The 27,697-nt window shown below is 40.3% G+C and overlaps 1 protein-coding gene and 1 long non-coding RNA gene across 5 annotated transcripts in view; one reads left to right on the top strand and one right to left on the bottom strand.

Moving 5' to 3' along the window:
- Window positions 1–13,195: 13,195 nt before the first annotated feature.
- LOC143104721 (uncharacterized) lies at window positions 13,196–14,152 on the top strand. The gene is made up of 2 exons (XR_012983122.1): window positions 13,196–13,753; window positions 13,928–14,152. It is a non-coding gene; the product is annotated as an uncharacterized LOC143104721 (long non-coding RNA).
- A 559-nt stretch (window positions 14,153–14,711) lies between these two features.
- The window catches only part of arhgef3 (Rho guanine nucleotide exchange factor (GEF) 3), a 51,346-nt gene continuing 38,360 nt past the window's right edge, over window positions 14,712–27,697 (bottom strand). For all 4 annotated transcript variants that reach the window (XM_076268360.1, XM_076268356.1, XM_076268359.1 and 1 more), the window contains 6 exons: window positions 27,088–27,184; window positions 25,845–25,921; window positions 24,850–25,107; window positions 23,442–23,612; window positions 17,667–17,853; window positions 14,712–17,465 (listed from right to left, as the gene is read on the bottom strand). In XM_076268360.1, the coding sequence (XP_076124475.1) occupies window positions 17,131–17,465; window positions 17,667–17,853; window positions 23,442–23,612; window positions 24,850–25,107; window positions 25,845–25,921; window positions 27,088–27,184 (1,125 nt within the window). In that variant the 3' untranslated portion in view covers window positions 14,712–17,130. The remainder of the gene's footprint in view (window positions 17,466–17,666; window positions 17,854–23,441; window positions 23,613–24,849; window positions 25,108–25,844; window positions 25,922–27,087; window positions 27,185–27,697) is intronic.

Consider the following 27,697-nt stretch of genomic DNA (forward strand, 5'->3'; position numbering starts at 1 on the left):
TTCTGGCCTGGTCTCTAATTCAGTAAGGGTAACAGGGTCATCAAAGAGTCTACTATAATAGGTAATGTTGTATTCGGGTGCTAAAGGGGGTTTGTCAAATTCAGTACCTGTGGCCCAATCAATGATTGGTTGTGGGGGGTGTGGGGAGTGTAAAAGGGCCTTATCTAAGCCTCACAGAAGGCCCTTTCGAACGATTGGTCTTGCATGGCTGGCTGTTGCCAAGCCGTCTTGCTGAGGATCTGTTCCTTCCCCTTAGCCACAAGCCGCGACGTTGACACCGCTGGACAACCAGAGGGACTCCAGCCATCCGAGGGAGATCAGACACCACTGACGGACTGTAAAGTTGCGTCGGGCAGGAAAGTAGTTTTTCCATTCCTCCATGAACTGGACAAAAGTTGTTTCGAGGCTCGTGCCATGGAGGACGCACTTCCGGGATTCCCCACACATCGCTGTGGCCAGCCGACACGTCAAGCAAACCACACACCCTTTCCTTTGGGGATACCCCCAAGAGTGACACATTCCCTTCCTAGGGAAAAGACTGTCTTGACTAATCTGCTTGTGAACTATATAGATTTCTAACAAAGACATTATAATTTTCTATTTATTGAATATTCACATCTTCAAGCCTAGTGTTTGATCAAGGTGCCATTGCTATATTTAAAAGATATAAGAAAAATCTGCACACTCCAGTCTGTGCAAAAAAGTTTTTTACTTTGAATCTGCAAGCTTTTACCTTTTTTCCAAAAGGTAAGCTCTAAATTTGGAAAGTGCAATGCAATACGCTTCATCAACACACAGAGCTGTATAGCCTCTTTCTATGAAGCGCTGCTTCATTTCTACTGTTTTCTCTATAAAGTCTTCATCAGAGTAGCAGGGTTACCATTTTTTAAGGCTCTAGGATGGGCGCTGGTAGCTAAAAGGAAAGTGTTACGGTCAGTTTCTTTTTTATATATTGTAATACAAAGGCTACCATTACTTCGCTCAATCCACATGTCCAGAAGACACACATGATTGGTCACATTCCAGAGTAAATTTCAAATCGGAGACAAAACACATCATCTACAGTAGGTATCTGTACCATTTGAGGATTTTTTTACTAAAAGGGTTGATATCTGGGTTAGAGACAAATTTATGTTCAGAAAAACCCACATACAAGTTGGCATAGTCCGGCGCAAATGTGGAGCCCATAGATGTTTGTTACGGCCGGCTCATTAGCCGCAACATAATATGGAGACTGACATCAGAGTTTATCAAAAATATAGTATTTATTTCAATAAATAAATATACATTCTAAAATCTAGGGGTTCCGTATAAAAGACCCACATACCCAATAGCTTCTTATCCACACCTTCAGGTGTACACAATTATGCTGATTTTGCCCATGCACCACCCAAAGGCTACTGCACTGTCACTGCAGGGCCAGTGCAGAGGGGCGTAACAATGTTCCCTTAAGTTGTAAATAAAATTCCCCTATGAATGAAAACTAATTTAGCTTAAGCATCAGAGAAGCCAATTCATTAATAAATTGACTTGGAGGGAGGTCTGTGCGATCTTGAAGATAGAAACCTAAGGCATCTAGTCCCCTCTCATGTGAGATTTTATTAATAACCCTCCTTGACATATGATGGAAGTTTGCAAACAAAATTAGACAATGGTTCTAAAAGAGAGTCATTGCTAGCTACGATAGGTCTTCCCTTTGGATTAACCAGACTTTTATGAATTTAGGGCAGCATGTAAAACACAGTGCTCACAAAAAACAGTGCTCATCTTTAGATATCCAGTGCTTTTTCAAGGCATTACCTGTAACATCTACTGTATGATCTTCTTCTGAAAATCTGAGGTTGGATTGGCATTTAGTTTTGGGTAAAATTCTTCATCATTAAGTTGGCGATAGGCTTCTTTCTTCTAATCAGCCATGTTCTGTAGGACAATTGCACCGCCCTAATCTGCAGGCTTGATGATGTCAGTGTCCCTGGAAAGTTCTTGAATAGCTAACTTGTCATTAGGGCTGATGTTTGAATAATGCCCATTCTTTTCATATTTTTCCAAAATAGAAGGGTTTGGACAGAGAGGATTTAATTTACTTTTTTTAAACACAGATACATTGGATTCTTGTGTTTTACAGGCCCCAAAAATATATTTTAACTTGATCTTTCAAGTCTGTTTTAACTTCAAAAGTGTCAACTTCACATGTGGGGACAAAACTTAATCCTTTAGATACTGAGATTTGATGTGTAGTAAGTACCTTGTCTGAGAGGTTTATCACTTGGCTTTCGCCTTCTGACAGGTATTGGGTCTGTTCCAAATGACAGGGGCGTTTCTTCCATAGCCATCGCTATTTTTAAAAGAATATTAATAAAGTATTTTTGTATTTTGTAAATTTTTCTTCTGAGTGATTCGTGTCCCCTTTAGCATGCAGGAGTGTGCTTCTGACATGCACAAGGGTTGCTCTTAATAGGTCTTGTTTCTCAGTCTGATGGTTTCAGAGTGATTTGTCTTTGCTCTAGCCTGTCTTATTTATCTTCTGGTCTAGTTCCTCATGAGTGTCAGGGGTTGTGGCCCCTCGCTCTGCAGAACAGGTCAGCTTGCGTAATCGTTCAACTGCCATATTCATGTATACATTTTTCTCTCCGTAGGTTTGCCTCATACTTCCCTTTTTTTGTCTTAGAAGTGCTCATTTCCTGATGTGTTCTGAGATGATCATTTGAGCAGTATGCGAGAGGTCAGCTTTGCCAGCACAACTGCTGCTACAACTCCAAAGAGAGAATCTACCTGTTAGTTGTCCTGATATGGGAATCGGGATCTTTTCCAATATCTTGTAACTTGTTATATTAAGGGGTGTTTTATATTTGGTCTGATGACTTTCTATTTCTGGTGTCGACACTCTCCAGGCAGTTTTTCTCGCACTGACCCATGGCAACACCGGTATAGTGCTTACTATGGTCATAATGAGTAAAAACCCTGGGAGTGTGCGGCAGTTTCTGTTCTTCTTTTGGGGTTTCTGTTGTTCTTTTATCCATATCTGTGGATTGTTGATGGATCTTTGTCCAGCTACGGGCCCACTTAAAGGCTTTGTTTCATCTCCTCCTGCCATCCTCCTCTGGGCCTGGAAGATGGAGGGGGGGGTTAGAAAAGTAATTGTTTGCTCTCTTATGTAACTATTATGCCATGACTCCTCCGGATTGATTGGCAGGGGAAGCTGTGTCGTACACATAGCACGAAAATGGGCAAACCCTGGCATCCGGGGCGGCCTATTTTGTGACATCATCAGCTAATCTAATTTAATTGAACTTTATTTTCACCTGGCCCCTAAATTCTGTCTTGGTCACTGTGACGGCCCACGGGGCGTCGCTTCCTCCCTGCCGCTGGTTTTTTTTTGTCTTGTGTCTGTTTACAGGTGTGCTGATTGTGGTGGGATTGCTTATGTGGAGATGGTGTACCAGTGCACAGGTCACCTGACCCTTTATAGGCTGCCTGCTCCCATTCCGCTGGGGCAGCAAGCACGATGCATTGGCCTTGAACATTCTGGGATTGTTTGCCTCTCAAAGGCCTTATACTCAGTAGTAGCTACTTGACACCAGAGGCCCGTTGCACAAAAGTAGGATCAAGACATCCAGGATAAGTGACTGAGCTGAGTTCAATGAATCCAAAACAAGAGCATTCAGGCTTAATTGGTTGCACAAAGACCAAGCCAGGATGAGCAGACACAGATTCATCAAGCCAGGTGAAACCTATCCTGGATAAGTGCGCGCTCACGGCTCCCTCAAATAGACCCCGCCAACGATCACAGATTCACTGATTCACCATGGCAACTAGAGCGGCTTCATTGCTTCTTCTACGGTGTAAAGTAGGTAGCGATAGCCTTTTCACAAGAGCAACACCTCTTTTAGGAGAATATTGCAACTAGTGTCGCGACCACCACGCACGAGTTTAAATGGTTACGGCGCTCCCGTGACGTCACATTGTCGTATTTAAAAGACATAATTAAAAAGAAAGGCAACACCGCCACAGTGATAAAGCAAAGCAATCTTCCCTGATGACGACATGCGGTCGGCTGGTGAGGGACCAATATGTGTTAAATTAGTTAATTTAAGTTAAATATGTCCTGCAGTGGCAGAGGAATTTGGATTTTTTTTTCTCTGTGCCCCTAATATTCCGTAATTTTCTATATAGCCTTATAGTCTATTGGAAACTGTAAATTATCTAATGATTGCAACATCATCTAAAAATCATCATTATCCAAAATGATTGAAATTAATGATCACAAACATTTAAATAATGACAGTGGGTCTAGTTATATGTGATAACACTGTGTAGTGGGCAGTGGAATAAATGTTGGTTTCTGTTTTTGGTGACTGCTGACTGAGTTAAGGGATGAGATTAAATAGATCCTGGAACTTAGCCTGGTCTGGAGCAGGCTAGCTCCACAGAATAAATCTGAACGGTAACTCAACATATTCTATAACATATTCTACTGCCCCCTATCCCGCTTTTGTGCAACTGGATCACAGATAAATTGAGCCAGGATAACCAAGATATCCCGGCTTAATCCCTTATCCTAGTTTTGTGCAACGGCCCGCTGGAGTTCTGTTTTTTGTCCGCTTGTCTGTGTGAAAAATAAATGTGAACGCTTGTGAAAAACTACTCCGTGCCTCCTCCATTTTATTCTCCCTTTGGTGTGTAATATATGGGGGCTTGTTTAAAAACTAGGTAATATAGCTTTTGGATTTTGGCTGTATCGTGTCTTCGGCAAACTCTGTCATCGGACATTGCCACCAGCTGGTGAGTGCGTCTCACTTTGTTTGAAGGGGGACGGAGTATTTACAACTTCGTTGGTAAGCGGTAATTTTGATTTGATTGTTAACATTTGTAGTGGTTTTTGAGTAGCCGTTTCTACTGCTTAATATAACCGATTGCTTTTTCTTAAACTTTGTTCAATTTGTGCAGTTGTAATTTGATTAACTTTCCCACCCGTTGGCAGACAAAGTGTGCATCCTTGGGTGCGCAGCACAGGTTGTTTTTGTTTGTTTGTTGTTTTTGGACGGCACAGGGCTTGGTAGCAGTGGTCTCAGGGGCACTCAGGGGTTGTTTATTAATTGGCAGCTCTTTCGGGTTTGCGGGCTTTGGACCAGCTAGTCCAAGTGCTTAAAATCCCCGGCCTAACGCTGTCTGAAGACTAGGGTCCACGATTTAGTAGGTTTTGCAGGGCTTAGATAAAGAACTTTTGCTACTTTGCTAGTAGTTCCTTGTTCCAACAACGTTGTTGATGTTGCAGTGACTCGTCCGAGTTGGAAAGTGTGAAATTTCCCAGTTGTCTAGCATCATTTCACCGAGACACGCCCCCTTTTGGTCGTAATATCAGCTGTCCAACTCAGGGCTCTTGATAGTGCACCGAGATGAATGTACAAGTTGAAAACAAAAATGGCTGCGCCCATAATTGCTGAAGTTGAGATGTATTTACTTTGTATTTGTACTACGTTGGTCAATTTAATGTCGATTTTAAATGCTCTTACACACTTGATTACATTATGCTTTAATCCGGTCACCAATTTATGCATTGCTCGGTCTTGCTGTGCAAAAAATCCGACCCGACTTTTCATTTTTCCTCTATCGGAGGTCGGAATTACCAAATATCCGATGTGGCATGAAAGCGCTAACATATCATGATGGAAACAGTGGCAACATGTGTAATACTTTACTCCCTAGAAATTCTCTGCCTCACCAAAAGTGATTAATGCTGGTATTATCATTGTCATCAGCAAAAACCTAAACCTATTGCGACCAAATAAAACAGTTTACTTAACAATAACTTATTGTTTAGGGCAGTGGTTCTTAACTGGTGGGTCGGGACCCAAAAGTGTGTCGCGGAACCATTCTGGGTGGGTCGCGGAGCTTGTGGTTAAAAAAAGAGAAGAAATCGCCCATTTCAAATAGACTTAAATTGAGACGAAATGGTGCAGAATCCACAGTGTGCGATGTTCACAATTGCTGGAACATGAGTGAAAATGCCTCATAATAAAGTACACCTGTTAAAGACAGACCTGTCAAGTACTTTAAGGTGACATCAGGAGTTGGAGACTTCACAAATGTAATGCCAAACAGCATGTTACAAACAAATAGGCCTACAGGCACTTCGCCTTTCTTAGCATGTAGCTCACCAAATCTGTTGTCTTGAACGCTATAAAATATATATGGGTCGTGACTTCATGAACATGGGAAATTGTGGGTCCCAAAGCCAGACCAGTTAAGAACCACTGGTTTAGGGTACTTAGGTACTGCACGTCAACAGTGAGTGGAAACTTGCTAAAAACACATCTCGCGAGAATTCGTGACACATTCCTACCTTATCAGTGGATATAGCTCTTTGGAGATTTGGAGTTTTTGCCTGATGTTAGTCCTTCGCCTCCACAACAAAAGCATTTTCATTGTGTACAGGGGGAACAAGTCATAATAAGTAGCCTAGGCTATTTACAAGGTATCTTCACATTTTCTAAGTGCAAATTTAAAGACTTTTAAGACCTTTTTAAGACATCTAAATGGAAAAATTAAGACTATACCACTGCAAAACTGTTTTATGCAATAGTTTTTTTTCTACTAATTTTAACACCAACCCCATTTTGGATGTCTACAGAAGTTACCAAATATATTTTGGCGAAAGAAAATAGTTGTGTGTGAATTACCTTCACAGCCATAAATACGGTACCCAACTTTAGGGTCTGGGCTGCTTGCTTTTGAAGCTGGCTGTACATATTTGGTTGTGCTTACTGGCTGAGGCTCACTGTTCTTCACCTTTATCTGTAGTAGCCTAGGCTACTTTCCAAACATGTGTAGCCTGCTGGACTGGATTCTTTTTATATTTTTTTCAAAGGTAGACTAAGCTATTTAAATATTTTAATAGGCCTATATAATTTACTATGTGCATCTATTGTCCCATATGCAGCACAGCAAATCAAAGTTAATCCACTACTTTACATTTTGCACACCAGTTGTATTTAAACCAACCAAAGCTTGACTGAAACATTGTAAAACCATTGAATTGTTTTAAAAAAATGTATGGGAAAAGTAAAACCACCCCAGGTCCTCCTCGCATGTTCCTGCTGAAAAACTGCTGGTTTTATCAACACATTTACAGATGCGTAGCCAGTCGGCAACATTAAAAAAAAATGCGGTTATATTTCACAACTTTTGCGAAGTACTGGGAAGGGCTGGCAAGCAAGCTACAGACAGATATTACTGGTAGGCTATTATCAGAGCCGGACAGTAACGGAGTACATTTACTTGAGTACAGTACTTGAGTACAATTTTGAGGGATCTGTACTTTACTCGAGTATCATTTTTGGGGAGTACTCATGACTTTACTCAAGTACATTTGAGGGGCAAATATTGTACTCTTTACTCCACTACATTTCTATCCATAACCGTGAGTACCCGTTACTTCAAAGGAAAAAAGAAAAATCTCGGAAATCCTCAATTTGTTGTTTCCCTTTCAAACGTGATTGGATTGTGCAGGCGCCACTGATTGGGACAGCCTATCAGCAATCACCTCAGCTTTCCGCCAAAGTCCACTTCATGGTCAGATTTAGATAAGAGACAAAACCATGGACGAAACAATGGATGAAGACGCAGCAGGTCCATCCCGGGAATGTGCCAACCTGTGGCCCCACCTCAACAGACTATTTAAATTTTCTAGTTAATGATAATTTTCGCTTCAAGTGTTTCAATTACAAAATAGTATTTTGTATTTGAAATACATATTTTAAATACATGTATTTAAAAAAAATAAAAAAATACTGCCCATCCCTGGCAACATGGTAAAAAGATGAAAATGACTTGATTTTACTTTCAATTCCTTTTACATTCTCCAAGGTATTAACATTACAAATGTTCATAACTCCATGTAGGATGTTTCTGTACATACATGTAAGCACTGTGGCAGTAGTAATGCAATATTTGAAAAAAAAAATGTAGGCTACTCTTGTACTCTTGATACTCAAGTACTTTTAAAAACAAGTACTTCAGTACTTTTACTTAAGTAGACATCTGACTGTTGTACTTTTACTTGTACTTGAGTAAAATTTAGCAAAGGGTATCTGTACTTTTACTTAAGTAATGAAGCTGTGTACTCTGTCTGCCTCTGGCTATTATAACTTGGACATATATTTACTTAGGCTAGGCCAGCAACACACGCATCTTAACATCAACGTGTATTTCCTCCTGATTGCGAAAACGTTTGTTTTCTTTTTCTGTCAGTTCGTGGTTCCTTCATAAATTGCGCAGCAAATTATCAAACGAGTGACAGAAGCACCGCACATAATTTGACCAGCAGTCTTCGTGTCCATAGTTTGTGAAACGATGCTGCATCCGAGCAAAGATTGTAGAAGCCCAGCGCAACTCCAAAAAGTTGAACAAATGAGCGTCCGGCTTGAGGCTGCGCCGGACAGGGCTTTTAAAATCCATATGTCCGGCCTAAATCCGAACGTATGGCCACCCTATCGCGAACTGGCTCTAACTCTTTCTCCCTCTCACTCTACCGCTCGCGTAGGGGACAGTTGCAACAGGGGATGATTGCAATATGTCAATTTTCTCCAATCAGAAACAACGTAGAGTGATGACACTCACACTGCATATGCTCAGTTGGATGCCCCCCCAGCAGAGAAAAAGCAAGGAGATTCCTGAACTGCTCCAGGATTTATTGTAAAAAAACTGTTTTTTAGGTATGAAAGTATTTATTTTCTTGAGCTTTGTTTCTGTTAAACTGCTGTCACTGTTTTTGTGATTCAGCTCAAACTTATATGATTTAAATGAGTGATATGTTAACTTTAAGCTAGTATGGTTAGCATGTGTCAAGGTCCCCTTGTTTAGCTAGCACATGAGGTTTTATCATGGCTGACAGGAAAGGGGACAGTTGCAACAACGTAGGCTACAGTCCCGTACAATGCATAAATATGATAATATAAAATATATATTTTTAAAAACATGTTTTACATGACAATAGTCTAAATAATCGTTAACTGTCTCCCAAATTGTTCCATTCTTCCTATGTCACTAAAGTCCTACTGTATTGTATATCAATTTCAATATTTGACATCTGCACATAAGCCCTACCGATCTAGACAAATCTATAATTGTCAGCTAATCAAAGCTGGTGAATAAATAACACTGTAATATTATTATAACTCACATAACTTGTATTAACATACAAAAATAATAATTTTGCTGTAATTTATTGTAATATATTGTATTTTTAACATGTTGCAACCATCCCCAAACAATGTTGCAACTGTCCCCAGGCCCAGGGTCAGTTGCAACATCTGACTCCTTACATTCAAATGCAAATTGTGAAAAATGTAGATTCTGTAATTATCTTTAAATGGTTTAGACTATTAACAGACAGATGTAAGTGTATTGTATAAAAAAATGGTTTGTCTAATCCAAACCGTCTCTGAGTAACAGAGCCAAATGCAAACAAAAAGTGTTGCAACTGTCCCCGGTCTCCCCTACCTGCATATCTCAGGCCTCGGCTACTCCACGAAAACGTCAGGCATAATTCTACACCTTTAACCTTCACACCTTTAATGACACCCGTGAAAAACATCTTCACTCTGCAACCACTGCACTTCCTCCAGTAGCCTCATAGTCACTTACACAATTGCGTTTAAAAAATACACAAAAAGAGGTGGAGACATTTCACTCACTCTCGCACTCGATGGCGGTCCCTAGCCTACCCAAATTTAATAGCCTACCTCCTTTTCGAAAATTCAAGACATTCCAAACAATTTAAGACTTTTAGGCCTTAAAAACCGAAAGTTGCATTTAAGACTTTTTAAAACTTTTAAAGGACCCGCTGGAACCCTGTATTTACAACGGCAAATTAAAATATAAATATATTGTACACTGTAAGTAACTGCTGTAAATTTACAGCCAATTTTCTGTTTTCATGTTAAACAGTTTAGTACTGTAGTTAGCAATGCATTGTGGGCTGCTTAACTTGAAGCAACAGGACAGAGGCCCTAAACAGTATGCTGATGTTTTAAATTACAGGACACTACAGTATTTTTTGGAAACTGAGTGGTGTTGCTGGGGAATCTGGAATAGGCCTATGGTCAGAAGTTTGATACATTAGTCTTTTACTGCTTGGTCAATTTTCTTTAAAAAAATAAAATACAGAAATAATTTGCCATCAACTCCTGGAGGGACTTCATGAACCATAATTTGGGTAGGATATTTTCCAGAAGAGGAGGCACAATTTGGATGACATGTGCTACACATCATCGAATGTTCTTCATCTACATACATCGGGTCTGACATCTACAAATTAACTGAGGATACAAAGTAACTATAGGATTACTGGAACATCGGCTAACCGAGATGTTTTTTTATGGATGGAGTTTTATTTTGTTTGTGTCAACTTTTAATGAAGTGTGTTTTACAGTTAGCCTAAGCTAACAAGGAAATTAGGCTAGTTCGGTTAAAGAGAGACACTTGAATCATCAAGGCTTAGGGTTGCACTTTTCTGTTTAAACGGAAAATCGGTGTGCAAATATTGCCTTTCTGGACTCTTTGTGAATGCATTTTGTTTATTTATCTGTCGCTGCACGTCTTACACAGCCTAGGCTACTTCTCCCAACTGTTTTAGAGTATAGGCTTTGTCAACCCTTTTTGGTATTATCTGTGGCTCCCCCCCCCCCCCCCCATTGTATTTTAAAGGGTGACTCCATCAGTAAAAAAAGTAGTATAAATTATTTTGTGGCTCAGAGGAAGCTGCATCTAAGCTGATACATACCTCCATGTTGTCACACAGTTGCTAAATTGCATTATGGGTAAAGTGGGTGCAAAGTTTTAAAAAGTATTTCACTTGTCTTCTTTGCCCTACTATGACACTGTTGAACATATGATGATGATCAAATCAATACAGCAGAAACGTATCAGATTATGTGCCGTTTCCTCTGGAGCCACAAAAGGTTTCATACTACGTTTTAGACATTTGCAGTAGAACTCCCCAAGACCTGTACAAATGGTTACCCTTTACATTTTGAATGCCAAATCTATTTAGCAGTTTGACTGTAGGTACTTCTGAAGCCTACCCTATTTGGCTCTAGGTTACTCTCACCTACCTGTAGTAGTGTGTTTATATTTTTTATATTGTGTTTGCAATCTACTACACATTCAACCTTCAGTATCAAGATGAGGCAGCCTGCACTCTGGAATTCATTCAGAGGTAAACCCCTTTCATTCCTTGTCATTATTATATGGATATGTACAATTAAATTAATGTGTTTGTATTTTTTGCATAAAATGGTATTATTACTGTAAATTTCAAGCCACAACACACACACACACACACACACACACAGAGACTGGGTATTTTGTTGGACTATAGGCTTTAATCTAATTCCATTTGATGAACAATTCATTGCATTTAATTGAATATACGTTGTTGCAACCCCACTTTGATCTTAGACTATTTTCATTTCAGGCGCATCATTGGTATAAATCCAGAGAGCGGGACAAAGGCCAAAATGGTCAAGGTTGTCTCCAAGAAGAAAGGTGTGATCAGGGCTCCAGACTAACTTTTTGCACTGGTTGCACTGGTGCGCCTAACTTTTTTTCACCAGCACAAAAGTTAGGTGCACCCAAATTTTCAACCACATCGCATTTAACACCGCAGCAGGTTCACTTTTTTTCCTTAACTACTGTCCTATATAGGTTGTCCTATGACTTATGATTTACAATTCTACAAGAAAAGTAACTTAATGAAGTGTTGGTGCTTTAAGTGCTTCACTGAGCTGAAATTTAAACTTAAAACATCTCAAGATTAATTAAATAAAAACAACAGTGAGTAAATTAACAGTGCACGTCTTTTAAGGGCTTCAAACTGCACATCTCATGGCTCAATGTCTTACATACTATCCTTCATGATCTTTAGGCCTTGGCTAAACCAGCTTGTCATGCTAGCATCTTCCATAGAAATGTATTTGAGCACAATATAAAGAGATGTTCCAAGTAGCCTGGGGGATTTTTATGTGATTTTGCAATGATGATTGTGTGGCAAGTGGGAGGTTAGCTCTCTAGTTACAAATTGTCGACTACGCCATCTGAGGCCCTGCCCCTCAGAATCTTCAATGAATTGGACTATAATTAGTGATCTGAAGCCCAACCAGGCAACACAGGTTCGTGATCACACGATAACCAGAGTCGTGGTTCCAAAAAAATAAACTCTTTATTTTACAAATAATAAAAACATACAGGGAGGGAGTTCTCTCCAGACAATCAGACTTTTGCCACTACGGCACTTAGACAAATGGCCTACAAGGCCTGGACACACATATACACACAGACAGTCACACACACATACACCAGAATATGCTTGTTAGATTAATGGCTGAAGAAAGCTGGGGAAATCCAGGGACAGGACTGAAGCTTACCCGGGGCAGGGGAGTATATCAAAAGAGAGGGTCTAAGACACACCACACGTGAACATGTCAAACCAAATGCTCAGATGCACCACAGCAGGAAAAGTGAAGGGACGCCACCACCTTGAGATAGCCCGCCACCCCAGTTGGCCTGCAGCTCCTGTCTCGCAAGAGAGAAAGATCATTGAATGAGCCACTAATCATAATACACAAAATACACAATGGGAAGAACATCTTCTCATACAGCAATAATGTCTTCTCGCACGTTGCCATGACTTCTGGTTAATGTCCATTTACAATAAGAATCATGCAGTGCACAATTACAGCTTCAATTGGCATTGAACCCGCAGGGCGATGCTCGATCTAAATGTGTCCATTCAATTCACCGTACACAATAACCACAGTTATACATGCAGGGAATATTCGGGCTTTAAATGTAGCAGTGATATTCGGTTTGCGCCAAATACCGGATTAAATTGATTGATGCCATCAGAATGAGTTTACACAACTCGCGCGCAAAACGAATATTGCTGTTGAAAACCGGGTTACTCCCTGCATGTAACTGCGGTCAATGACGCACTCCTTTTCGGCGATATCTGTAAGCCTATCTCTGTCGTTCGTGAAGGCATTGTATGCATTGTTCGCAATTTTAAGACGTCTTTTCATCTGCAATGACTCCTATAAATTTGGCGTAAGTGGCATTCCTGTACGTCAGGTTTACGTTCAAACTATTTTTCTGGTGAATAATTATTTCGGACTGAACTTGGTGAAGGGAAGTTTCACTAGGCCTATCGTAGGCAACAATAAACTTGATCATCATCTCGGGCTCATCTGATCGGTTTGCTGCTGCCAGCCGCCGAAAGGCAGTGGGGAGAGGGTACATTTATCTCGGCCTATGTTACCACACTGTAATGCAACTACATCCACTCTGTTTATCTGACGGGTCTCTGACTTCTCTCTCTCTCTGTCTCTCTCTCTGCAGCACACGCATTTTCAAATTTACACACAGGCACTGGGCCACGGCCAATCAGAGGGGAGGTCCCGCCCTTCACTATCTGTGATTTGTTTAAACCACGATATTGGCCAAATATGTGTCTGTTATTGAACCAAAGGTAGAGTTTCAATGCAGACACTTTTACCTCTCTCGAATAGCTGGTTGCACCGGTGCGACCTCCGATTTTTTTTAGTCGCACTTTTGAAAAATTAGGTCGCATATGCGACCAAATTGGTCGCACTCTGGAGCCCTGGTGATCGTCCAGAAGAAGTCTTCTGCAGTCAATACACACGTCGCCATGTTTCTGAAGAATCTCATTGACTTGAATGGAACTTGATATAGACCGGTGAGCTCTTTAATCTCGCTCTCTTTGTTTTGACAATCTGACATTGACACATTAAGCCACAAGAGAACTGCTATTATTAACTTTATACGCATTAGCTTGGAGTATATACTGTACATTCCTGATTGTATAGTTTATTTATTATTCTGATTATGATTTCTTGCTGTTGTTTGACAGTGGGAACACTGGAATAATGCTGCAGAGAGGAACAGCGGCAACCAAAGTGATGGTCATCTCTACTGGATCCACAACAACTAAGATGTAAAAACACAAACCTACCTCACAGGACTATTTTAAGATGTAAAAACACATTTACATTCCATATTTCCATTTTTTCCATTTTTTGAAAGTAGCAATATTCATGTTGACATTGCTCTTTGAAATAAAGGTATTTGATTTTGATTCTCCCTTAAGTTTTTATTGCTTTAACAGTGTGAATACAGAAATACTATACTATATTTCTGATTTACAGACTACTACTGTAAAGCCAATTTACGGTATGGATACCGTCAAATTACGGTATATCGCTGGCGTCTTTGCTGCCAGCTCTTTACTGTAATTTATAGAAAAACAGAAATATACTGTTTTTATGGTTTACAGGCTACTACCGTAAAATCATTTTACACATAAATACCGTAAAATAAACGGTATACTGCTGCCGTCTCTGCTGCCAGCTCTTTACTGTTATTTTACAGGATTTTTTTTTACAGTGTAATTATAGGGGGAGCTCTAGAGTCACCAAAATACCTGAAACTGATTGCTTTAAAGTCTATAATGTTGGTTTGGCTTTTTATTGATTTACTCTCACTCATCTGCCAACATTTGAATTGAAACATTGAAAATGTTTAAAATACGTTACTAGCAACTTTAATAGCAAAAATGAATGCATGTGATTCATTTCAATTATTTAATAACAGTATGTAATTAATTATATATTTTTTTTAATCAGTTGACAGCCCTATTCGTACATATACATTTTTATAAAGACATTTTCAGACAAGATGAAGTATATATTCAGTTTTGAAATCAACCTGCAAGTTGCTCTTTAAAATAAAATAAAAATGTTCAGATGAAAAATGGATTCATCTTTTTGTGTGCATTTCTTTCCTTTAAAGAAGACAAAAATTACCATTGTTCAATGGAAAGATCATGCTGTACACAGTTCAACTAGCTGTGAACACTGTGTATGTTTGGTGGAAACAGCAGCAGATATAGTGAAATTACATTCTGATGTCATTCAGATCCTCCTGATGGCAGTTTAACCAAAATACATAGACACATTGAGCATACAGGACTATTGGTTGGTCTCATTTATTTGGTACTTTCCCTGTTATATTTCACAACTTTTTCCACCTAACTCATTGTTCATTGGCAGTCTAACACATATGGCTTCATGAAAATGCACGACTCATGTCATCTAATCATAAATATTCCCCAAACCCCTACTCTTGCACATTCTGTAACAATGAAACATGCACACCAGCCAATAGTAGGGCAGAAAACAAACAAAATACGCTGACTTAACAAAAAGCTATAAATAACCAAATGCATAAATTTAATATATTTTATCCCAAGAACAATAACATCAAAAAAGCATACTGTATTTTGGATCTTTATGGTCTTTACAGGTGTCGCTTGGTTGATTTTTTTTATTTTTTTTACATGAAATTTAGCATAACACTGTATGGCTTGACAAGTAAAGTCTAACAAAGTTTTATGGCACAAACACTTTTTGGCACTTTTTTATGATGCTAGTTGGTTGGTGGCTGGTTTGTATAAGCTACATTTGACAGACCGAACATCCACTGGGAACATGCCAGCCTTTAGGGCTAAATGGCACAATAGACAGTTTGTTCACACACTCTGAACACCTTGCTCAAAGAGTCAATTCACAAGTGTTAATTAAGCTAGTTCACTTACTGTCATTAGTTTTAAAACATTAATCAAGACAAGGCACAGATGGGGGGTTTTCTAGAATGATATAGCCTATACCTTACACCATTCTATGGAAAATACATGAAAAAGAACATGTGTACATCAAGCAACTCATGTTGTTAAAGCTTTAACAGTTCACCTGTATTAGTGATATTTAACTTATCCTTCCTTCCTTAACTTTGGACATTTTACCACTGTGTGTGTGTGTGTGTGTGTGTGTGTGTGTCCGTTCCTCCATAATGTCTTGATACAAATATAGACAAATAGCATACTGATTATTTTCTGAACATACAAATTGCAAGAAGAAAATCCAGGAATGGGCCTTCAGCCAACTATCTGTGCTAACAGCTGATTTACTGTATTTCTTAGTAATTTTAAACATTTTTACTGGTTGGTTTGCCTCACGTTTGGGTCCAAGTCACTTAAGATCACATTTCTTTTGTCAAAAAATACTGCTTCAGGTGAAGTCTATATGCTCTGCAACACTTCATGCTAAATATGCTAACCACTGATTTAACTCAATACAATGTTTTGCTTGTTGATTTCATTGTGGACATACTATTTTCAAACATTAATATACATTTTTTACAAATATATTAGAATATCATATTTCCCCTAGAAGTCCATGGGGGGGTGCTGTTGTGGTGGGGACTGTGAGGACATAACAGTGTGATGAGGTCCTAATACAACAATGATCTTAATTTCCTCTACAAACACAATACACTGTAGGGCTACAAAAACACATGTGTACTGTAACTACCACAGCCACAACAACCCTCTTCTACAAACACCAGTAAGGACAAAATGGGAGATGGAGGGAGACAGATAGAGAGACAGAAAGACAGACAGACAAACATATGCCATAACCAGTTCATACAAACAGGGATGACAAAAGATATGCCATAACCAGTTCATACAAACAGGGATGACAGAATGAAAAATAAAGGCAAGACAGCAACAGAAGTGCTTGCTAACCATGACTATAGTTCACCAAAGTTAACGGACTCTTGTGCAGCAATAATGAACATGTATATCAATGGATCAGTTTGGGATGAAGGAGGGCAGCAAATGGGGGCAGCCGTGGCCTACTGGTTAGCGCTTCGGACTTGTTACCGGACGGTTGCTGGTTCGAACCCCGACCAGTAGGCACGGCTGAAGTGCCCTTGAGCAAGGCACCTAACCCCTCACTTCTCCCCGAGCGCCGCTGTTGTTGTAGGCAGCTCACTGCGCCGGGATTAGTGTGTGCTTCACCTCACTGTGTGTTCACTGTGTGCTGAGTGTGTTTCACTAATTCACAGATTGGGATAAATGCAGAGACCAAATTTCCCTCACAGGATCAAAAGAGTATTTATACTTATACTTACTTATACATAAATGGCGAGGTTTTAATCCCACCTTCACATCCTATCATATCACAGTCTGTATAATCCATCGCTAACTGCTGATCACACTTCAGAATCCCCTGCCGACTCTGTGTGTTCTTTGGGGGCGCACAAGCCCTCACTGATGTCCATGCTACAATGGGAGTGTTCAGCGTCGTTCTGCTCCAGGCCTTCCATTGGCTCTGGGTGGGGGGGCGATGACACAGGCTCTGAGGACCTCAAGGGGGCAGTTGACAGCTGGGAAAAGGGGTTTAAGTCTCCGGCAGCCATGGAAGCTGCACTTTTGGCCTGCCGGATGCAATTGAGCCACTGCTGCTTGTTAAAGGCATCACTGGCCTGAAAGCAGTGGGACTGCAGCTGGCCCCCACAGCGGTATGACACTCGGAAGAAGTTCTTTGCTGAAAAATTATAGACAGAAGAGGAGAAATGAGTCAGTCTCTCTAAAATCCCCCGGAAGTATTCAAACACACTTTCATAAAAAGAGGGACTATAATGCATTTGTCTCTAATTATGGGGTGTTTCCTGCCAGGACTGAAGAAGCAGACGAGGTGATGCAGAGAGGCTGCTGTAGGTGGGTGGACATTAGCCAGTCTACTCACTCCTGTCGTTATTGCTGAAGGCCCCCCTGATGGAGCCACCCAGGCGTATCTCTCCGTCCTGCAGGTCCTCGTACTCCAGCACACGCACAGGGATGGGCTGGCGGTACAGCTGGTACCACAGCTGCTCACTCTGGGTGATGGCACGTGTGATCACCAACACGTCTTGGAACAGGAACACATGCAGTTTCTGAGAAATAAATAAAAAGGGACTTCAAGCCACCATTCTAAAACTAAGTATGTTTTTTCTGTATCAATGCAACATTCATCATCAGGCATAAATGTCACAGCAAAAGTACTTTATCGTGGATGTGACTATTGATGAAGGTAGATAGGCTGAGCCAAGTTATATCAGCAAAAAATAACAAATATAAAATAACTTAAATTGCTTTGCATGGCTGTTACAGTACTGTGCAACAGTCTCAGGCACCTTACATGTTTTGTTTCAGCAATGCTATATGGACCATATTGTTTATTTCTCACGTTCTTAATTAAAATATGACCAGAGAAAACAGGAAATAGGTACACAGGAAATACACATAAAATGTAGTTTTTGTTCTGATACCAGTCCAATGTCAGTCTCAAGCTACCATTAGATTTGTTGTTTTAGCAGTGGGCTTTTCCCAAATCACGGAAGAAACGTCGACGCAGCGGTATAGTAGCAGATAATCAGGCAAGTCTTATTTAAATAAACTCCTGTTGCACTTACGAACTTTCTAATGCCTTGTTATTGGACTAAAGGTCATAGTTGTACTACTGCAGAAGTTTTGTACCATTCAGGGCATTATTAGTGGGGTAATTTACGAGATAAAAGTTGGTTCCATCACGACTGCAGAACGTCATTAGTTTCTGACAGCGCTACTCGACCAGGGTTCGACCAAGGGAAAAAAGGTTCTGGGAAAGGTTCTTGGCTCGGGTCATGGTGCAAAGGACCCTAGGGTGAAATTACTCCGAACCATCGCTTTAAGTTACAGTTTAATTGGACCTGACTCAATTTAAAAACTGGTTTCCAGCAGGTTCCTGTCCTGCAGAAACAGAGAAAATAGAACAAAGGTGTCAGCTTGTCTCATCAAGGTTATCTGAATAGAAACTTTTGGCCAAGCATTTTCCACTTAAGGTGAGCAATGAACTCCTCCAGCTCTAGTGTCATCATTTCCTTCCCATTTTGATACCAATGTGTCAGAGCCAGAACCAGTACCAGTACCAACCAGCTTCAGCTTCAGCTTGCGAGACTGGTCATTAAAACACTACAAAAACAACCAATCGAATTAATGCAAAAGACTAGAACCTGAACTAGAACCTGAATTTTTTGTTGTTTTAGATTCCCTCTTCTGGTTGAATTCTCACTAGATGTACCAAAGTGGCACAAAATATGACCGTCGCTCAGTCCTGATATTCTGTGTGTGTGTGCGTGTGTCTGCATGTGTGTGCACATTTCACAACAAAACCTGTTAACAATGAACAATGAAACAGTGAACCTTGTGAGGAAATGGCTCAATGTCTAAAAAGCCGCACAACCCGGGACATTCTTTTTTAGTCGCGCAAGAGCGAAGGCCTTGGAGTCCCGAGCACTGTATGGCTCTATACCTCCTCCAGGATAGCTCATCTGCTGAGCATGCTCCATAATGACGACCTGACGCTTAGGGAGCTGAACACAAATCATTGCTTCTACACCTACAACGGCGCAAGATACCTAACGCTTCCCAGAATGAACCCCAGTTCCTCGGGTTTAAATTTAAACAAAATGGAGAGCTCGACATCAAGGCCGCCGGATTCGTAGTGCGCTCCAACTGGCTAGATCTCGTGTACGTGAGTCTGTGCGTGCATGCCTGCATGTGTGTGTGCGTATGCCTGCATGTCTACTGTGTGTGTATGTGTGTGCATGTGTCTTTATGTGTGTGTTTATGCATGTGTGTAAGTGTGTGTGGACCTGTGTGTGTATGTGTGTGTGTGTGTGTGTGTGCGCGTGTGCCTCTGTGCGTGCATGCCTGTGTGTGCGTGTGTATGCCTGCCTGAATGTCTACTGTGTGTGTGTGTGTGTGTGTGTGTGTGTTAATGTGTGTGTGTGTGTATATTCGTACCTGTGTGTGTGTGTGTGTGTGCGAGCGTGCATGTGTGTGTGTGTTTATGTGTGTCTCTGCTTGTGTGTGTGTGTGTGTGTGTGCGTTTATGTGTGTCTGTATGTGTGTGTGTTTATGTGTGTGTGTGTGCCTGCATGTGTGTGCATGTATCTTTATGTGTGTTTGCGTGTGTTCATGAGTGCATGTGTGCATGCAGTGTACAGTCACTAAATGTATACATATATTCATTTATTGTATGATCCCCCATGATCGGAATTCCACGAAACTTGGCATGCATTCAGAGGGTGTCATAATGATCCATAATGATGGTGACGGATTGAAAACAAAAAACAATGGTTCCGTGTCATCCTTGTGCGGCTACATGCTCAACAAGTTTCGTGCACCCTGGTCTTTCAGTGTCTCAGGAATCGTTGACACAAAATTACTGAAGAAAAAAATAAATCATTAAAAAATAAAAATCCGGAAGAAAAAAATCTGTGCAGCGGTCATAATAAACAATACAGCAAAAATAAAACAGAAGATGAAAGAAATTAAAATTACATTTGCAAAAAAGTCCAAAAATATCCATGCAACCTTTGTTTTCTGACTAGTCTATTGAACCTCAAAAAGGCACTGTGTAAGAGTATAGTCTACCTGTAGTGAATTGAAGAATTTAAGTTACTGTGCTTTTAGATTTAACTGGCAGCCAACAGGGGGAGCTAAATAGATTGATATAGTAGCAACTTTTGGAATACCAGGCAGTGCCCACATGTAATCAGTGATGTCTTAAAATAATCTACACGGAGGACAGTCTAAACATAGCTCAGGATTGGAAATGATCTGCAAAGAACCCAAAATGTCTACAAAATGACTCAAAATGTCTCTAATTCTGATTTAGTAGGGGGCCCGAATATTTGTACAAGCCAACATGGCTGTTAATGTATTTTGAAGTTGCTGAAATAAGAAGTAAAACAGAATTAAGAATTAAGAGGAGAGAATCACTAAAGCCTTTAATTTCAAATGCAATATGATGAAGTGCCAGCATGCATTTAGCACTCTGTGGTTCCATTAGAAGGCTTGAGTGCTTCTATATGCTGCCATAGACAGAAGAAGGAGGAAGAAGGAGGAAGAATGAATCAATATGGGATTATGGCCTATGCAAACGTTTGGTCATCATTCCACCTGTATAGTCTCATTCATGAAGTCGAGAGGTTTTAGTAAAGCACTGACCTTTAACTAGCATGCAAAGCCAATTATATTAGGCACAGAAGGCTCCTCAGCCAGCTCATATATTTCCGGTGGAGCATCAGTTGTGTTGTAGCGGCTATTGCTTTAGTGTACCTGTTTATTTGATCTGGCTAAAGAGCCTTCAGTGCATAAACTGAATTAATGTACACATTTTCATGAGAAGAGAAATGATCAAACTCTTTTAATCTCCCTTTTCCCTCTCTGCTTTCACACAACATGAAAAACACAGTTGCTGCAAACTGTCTCACTCTTCCTTCTCTGGTATGCTGCTGTGTCTTCCTCCTTATCCCACCCCTCCCTCACTCTTCCCAACTCCACCACCATGAGATGAATACTTTTTGGAGGATCTTCTCCTGTGATTACATCCTCTCTGTAGCTGCTCCCACTGATTACTGCCAGGCCCATGCTGTGCAAAGATGGGAACTCCTCATTAAAACCAGCATGGAAACTAAGCACTGTTGCCCTCACTATCAGTTAACCAGGTCGTCGTGGCCTGGGGGGGGTAATGTCCCACCAGGTGTTTCCCATTTGCGTTTTGGACTGCAAAAAGGAACAAACGTAATTACAGGGCCGGCAAGTAGCATTGTACCATTGGCACTCATGAAAAAATAAAATCAGTCTTCTCTATTATTAGTAAGTTAATGTGGGAACACAAACTATATGTCTGTGATGTGGAGAGAGACTGAATGTTCAAAGAACTCTTCGGGACTGTGATGTGTGTGGGAGCGTGGTTATGTGGATGATGTATGTGTGTGTGTTTAGGGGATATCCTTTGGAACAAGGATAGAGTTGGCTAGAGTTGACAGCTTACATAACAACAAATGAGCCATGAGAAGGGGTAGAGAGCAATGTGTGAACATTGATCACCTCATGAACTCCACTTCACCTAACCCCTTGGTCTATCCATCACCTTACACTTAGTGTGTCACACATGAATTTTAAAATGAGCAGTGTGCAAGTGTGTGTGTACAGAGATGTAGCAGTTATGTAACAAATTTAACCCATTAAACAGGAAAAAAAAGGCTGCCAGAACGTTGAAAAATGATAGCGTCAACCTGCCTATACAGTCTGAATATACTGCCCATTTTAAAAAAATAACAATACCTCTTTATACTTAAAAAAAAACTACAAAGACAAATATCCAGTTCCCACAACAGTTGTTTAAACGCAAGCTGACATACTGGTGTTCCATTGGAAGTTTTCCTGACAACATGACCCTGATATGATTTGTGACAACAACCACTACATCTCTATAGGTGTGTCTGAACTCTGAGTGTAAGAGAATGGGAAAGCACATTTTAATATATGGGCGTGCCACCACAAAATGAGTCCAGTTTGACAAAATAAAAAATTTTATTGGATATTCATAATCCACAGACCTTAGGGTTTAAAACAAGGGGTCGTTTGTTCAATTCCGTTAAGCCAACCCAGAGAAATTGGCCAAAATGTGAAAGCTATCCTCATCTCAGCAAAAAAAGCAAGTTTTGAGAAAATCAGCTTTAATGTTTGTGAAGTATATGAGCATATTATGTATATTTCCTCTCAACTAATCGCCACAAGACTATGCATCCTGATGAAGTTCCCTTTGCCTTTGGAATTAAAATAGCCCCAGTGCTGTCGCTGTCAATCTCTGTTGTCAGTTCTCCAAAGAAATCCGTAGCCAAAGATTGAATTGCTTCAGAATCTCTATGGTTTAATCCGAAAAGATCCGAACTACACAGCGCAGCTTCTAATGCTCCATTCGCGCAGGCGGTAAAACTCATGAGGCATTTGTATAATTTGTGAGGTAGTCTATAATGTTCGATCAACTTCTGAAGATGACAAGGACAAAAATAGCCTAATGCTTAATGTATAGCCTAATGTTTTTGCTTTTAAATAGGCCGGCAACTCCAAAACATATTGAATTAGACCAGTCAGGTGCAATCTCCGTGAGGAATCCGGTCAGCAACAACTGTTTAGGCTGTTTCTTCTCCTAAATCTCATGGCTAAAATAGAATATTTCTTCAGAATAATTACGAGTGGATAGCCTATTTATGATGACTTTTTGAAGAGGTCAAAAGCAAAAACATGAACCAAAGAAAACCAACTTTTTGACCAAAGAAAACATCAACTTTTTTATCCAAACTTTAATGCGCAGTCTACACATTTGGCCTTCAAAATCATATTTCTAGGTCTTTTTACAGTAAAATATATCAATGAGTGATAGATAAGAGGTAAAGGAATGTGTTCATGGTGAAATTAGAAAATACATATTTTAGTAATTTTTCGACCCTCTCTGCATTCAAATCGCTATATCTCAAAATGGATTTCCACGACACTGGACTTATTTCGTCGTGGCACGCCCTTTATGTGGAAATACAATCCTGTGAGTCTTCGCCTAAGTCCATGACACTGTGTGCTTGTGAGTGAGACAGAGAGAGAAAGAGAGAGGGGGATAGAGAGAGAGAGAGAGAGAGAGAGAGTAACTCACAACTCCTTTGTTGTTCTTCAGGTCACCATGGCAGGTTAGGATACGGGAGCTGTCAATCAGCAGGTCTCTTTGACTGTCCTCCAGGTAAAGAAGACGTTCTTTGTAATAGCGGCATTCTGACTCCCCTGTCTGTCCATTGATCTCTGCTACAATATTCTGGATCATGTTCATCTATAGAGGACAGAAGAGACATGGGGAAGGAGAAAAGGAAAAACATAATCTGAAATAGTTGTACATTGTGGAAATGTGGGACACGAATGGGAGTGGTGCAGGTTCGCCATTTCTATTAATTAATATTAATTATAATATTTCCCTGCTTTCTTTGACATCACAATTGTAACATATGTGGTCCAGTTTTATTTTTAGAAATTGTTGATATAATGTGTTGAAATGTTGTAGTTAAAATAAATAAATGTAAAAAAATTAAACTGAAAGATGTTTTGTGCCAACAAATGGCATTTTTGCTCTTTTTTCCAGTTGTCATGGTGATCCTAATATGAGTCTGGTTATTAATAACAACATACAGTTATCCAACATAATCACATTTTTTTAAGTACACACACATGTATGCAGAAAATGTCAAGAACTTACGCTGATCGTGAAACTACCCATTTAAGCAAGCATATCTGAAAAAGTTGTCTTGTAGGGTGCAGTACAGTATATTTCAACATGTTAGTATTTGTGTGATAGAGGTGACCATAAAGGTTGCTTTTGAACAAATTATGGTAGATGTGTATATCCCACACATCTGCTTCAGGTGTTAGTAGTTGTTTAAGTGTGTGAGTGTGGTTAAAGAAGCACTTAAGCAGATTTGCTCTCAGGGTCCCCCAGTTGAGAAGCGCAATAATAAACAAACTAAATATGCGTCTTTTGCTACAATGTATGAACATAACTCTGATATAATATAGAGGGAATGCACTGACAGCAGTCTGTAGAAAGAGATCTCCGAATTCCTGTAGCATTGCAGTATGAAATCTAGACGCACCCTAGCGTCTTTAATTTGCTGCCAGGGCTAGTCTAGCAACTCTCCGTTGGCTTGCGAGCTGGAGAAATTAAACTTCGATAGGGCCAATCACATCGTGTATAGAGACGTTAGGCGGGCTTAACATAATGATTGATGGCAGAGTTGCAACAGTTTGGCTTTGCATATAGTGTTCCTACCGCAACACAGAAAGTTGCTTGGTCGGTAATCGCCTATAGAGGGCCACTAAAACAATGACAGAAGTGCCGTTCGTCATGTTATGATCAAAATGATTTTGGAAAATGATTTTGGAAACGTTATGTTAAGGTAAAAAGCTGTTAAGGGTGCCTTTAAGTGGACAGTAGTGTACTCACTGCTTCCTCCAGGTGCATTATGTTAAGGTAAAGAAACTCATAAGGGAGCCTTTAAGTGTACAGTAGTACTCACTGCTTCCTCCAGGTGCTGGCGGTCAGGGTGGTCGTTGGGGGTGTGTTTGAGGATCTCCTTCAGCAGGAGGGGATATTTGACAAGGCGGCTGCGTGGAATGTCCAGAAAATTCCACAGGTCCAGTTTGCGGCTAAAGGGAGACTCTAAACAGCGCTGCAGAAAGTCATGCACGCGGTGATCCTGCTTCTTATGGTCCAGCAGTGCTTTTGCCGCCACCTGGTTACTGCAGTACATGTTGTATGAGTCTAGACATGGCAGCTGCAGAAACAAGTGGAACAAACAAACAACAAATAGGCAGAGAGACTGAAGATGGTCTTTCTATTCATGGATTTCATTAGGTCCCTTGCCACAGGTGTATAAAATCAAGCACCTAGTTTATGAATGCAGACTGCATGGTGCTTGATTTTATACACCTGTGGGCTATACGCAATCAAAAGTTATACAAAGACTTCATTTTGCGGGGGAAATTTGTAGCTTTTAAGTTATAGGTCACTAGCAGGGTGAGAGCTGCAGTAAAAATGTGACATCAATGGTCTCACTAGCATTGTGAAAGCAAATGCTGTAAAGACACTTTTCTACCACTGTGTTGGTTGAATCCTGCATGGTTTTTGCTGTACATTGGACTTTTCCCTTGAAGTTACAATTGTTCTTGGTGACTGTCCCTGACATGTAACAAAGGCTCTTAATTCCATTAGATGAAAATTGGAGAAGAAAAAAGGCAAATGTGCTTGAACTACTGAAGTTAATGTAGAGACCAGGGATATATGAGAGGCAAGAGGGGCAATTTCCAAAAGGATCAATAAATGTCTATCTATCTATCTACTGTATCTATATGGAGGAGGAGTTTGGAGAGCTGTGTCCAATTTACCACAGGGTTTGATAGACAGGGATAGCTGAGAGTCAATGCATTTAGCCTGGAGCACTCATTGATGTAAACATCCCAGGCCTCCCCCCACCCCACACCCTCAATACATGCATGTATGTGTGTGTTTTACCCAGTCAACAAGGATGTGTCCCACATGCTCTGTAGATCCATCAGACTTGCGGACTTCCCTCAAGCGACTGAGCAGATCTGAAGGAAAGAAAGACTGATATTCTGACCATGTCTGTGCTGGTAAGACCAAGGGCCCTATTTTCGCCGCCTGGCGGAAAGCGGATTATTATCCCAGCACAAAGTTTATTCTTATCTTATTCTTATCTTTTTGAGCAACGTGCCAAGGGGTGTGGCAATTAACGACCTAATGAGGGGTCTGCCGCATTGTCTAAAAATCGCTATTGTACACTACCTAAAACGCATTACACCACTGACCAAGAGAAACCTGGTCAGAAGTCCATGGTGAGTTGTTTATATGTTATTTTAAGAGCCCATTATCAACAGTGAGTGCACACTGCTGCATGCTTCTCATCCACGAACACGCACCAGCGCACGCACATTCATGCAAAACATTACAAATTACACGATTACAATGGGAAACATATTTAGAATAAAGATATTACAAAATACATCTCACAATGAGTAGTTATTCACCATCATTTGCAAATTGGTAATGACGGATAAAAGTGATTAGGCGAGAGGCGAATGGCAAATATGAAAATATATACAGCTGAAGACGCACTGTCACGAGATGTAAGCAATTCCTCTTCAGTATAAACGTTTTTTATTCAGTCATTCAAACATTATTGGTGTCAGTGTTGCTTTTTCCAGGCTATGTTTTCGATGGTAACCCATTGTCAGTCAATAGTGAAAGTAATTAACTGTGTATAACTGTTTTGTCATTGACTAACACCAAGGTGAAGTTAGTTTCACTTTGCCAATGAGTTCAAATAATAGACGAGTGCAGATGTGTGTAGGCTAAACTCTGCTAGGTTTCAGTTAAACTTGGTTTAGTGGAATACCTGTTCCATAGGGTCTCGCATGCAAGCAGATTTCTTCAAATGCGCTGCTGACTATCAAAATACCGATGCGCTGTTTAAAGTTGCGCTGCTCGCTGTTAAAGGGAATGACAGATGTCATTCTCATTGGTTTAAATAATGTTATGCCCAAAACACACCCATGACTGATTAAGAAACATAAGGCCCACCTTTTTGCACCAGGCGCTGGACGTTTGATAACGTTTCATAACTACACCACACCCAATGTGGACAACCCACAAGATCTGTTTCAACTTTTCGCCAGTGACCATGCCTTTTAGACTGTCATGATAGGGCCCCAAGAGTACCAGTGTCTATTAATCTCACCTTCGTGGAGAGGAATGAGAGAATCCAGTGTACCAAATATCTGGTTCAGTTCATGTTCTGTCATGATGGACAGCTTTAGCATGGGGTCATGGTATGCCTGCAGAGGAGGGGAAGAGGGACCTATGGCTGTTAATACTCACACATACTCACACGTGCATCTCAAAACATGAGAATATCATGGGCAAGTTATTTTTTTCCAATAAAAAGTGAAACTTAGATATAATCTAGATTTATTACACCAAAAGTGAAATATTTGAAGCCTTTTTTTGTTTTCATCTTGATGATTACTGTTTACAGCTCATGCAAATCAAAAATCCAGTATATCAAAAAAATAGAATAAAGAATTTATAATACAGAAATGTTGAGTTGAGAAGAGCTCTAATCATATAATTAAGTCAAATACCAGCAATGGTTTCCTGAACCTTTAATCTCTCAGTCTGGACAGAGCAATGGACTTTTCTACGATATTCAAATCGATATGCTCACTAGACAAACACACTAGATAACTTAACACACAGATCCTGTACATCAAGGGTTTTCAACCAGTGGTCCGCGGCCCACTTGTGGTCAGTGAGGACATTGCTGGTGGTCCCTGACCCTGACCATGGAT

Source organism: Alosa pseudoharengus, unplaced genomic scaffold (assembly GCF_046254945.1).
Source record: "Alosa pseudoharengus isolate Yale_2024_CS ecotype anadromous, Long Island Sound unplaced genomic scaffold, YU_APseudo_1.1 YU_APseudo_1.1_scf_5, whole genome shotgun sequence".
Classification (NCBI taxonomy): Eukaryota; Metazoa; Chordata; class Actinopteri; order Clupeiformes; family Clupeidae; genus Alosa; species Alosa pseudoharengus.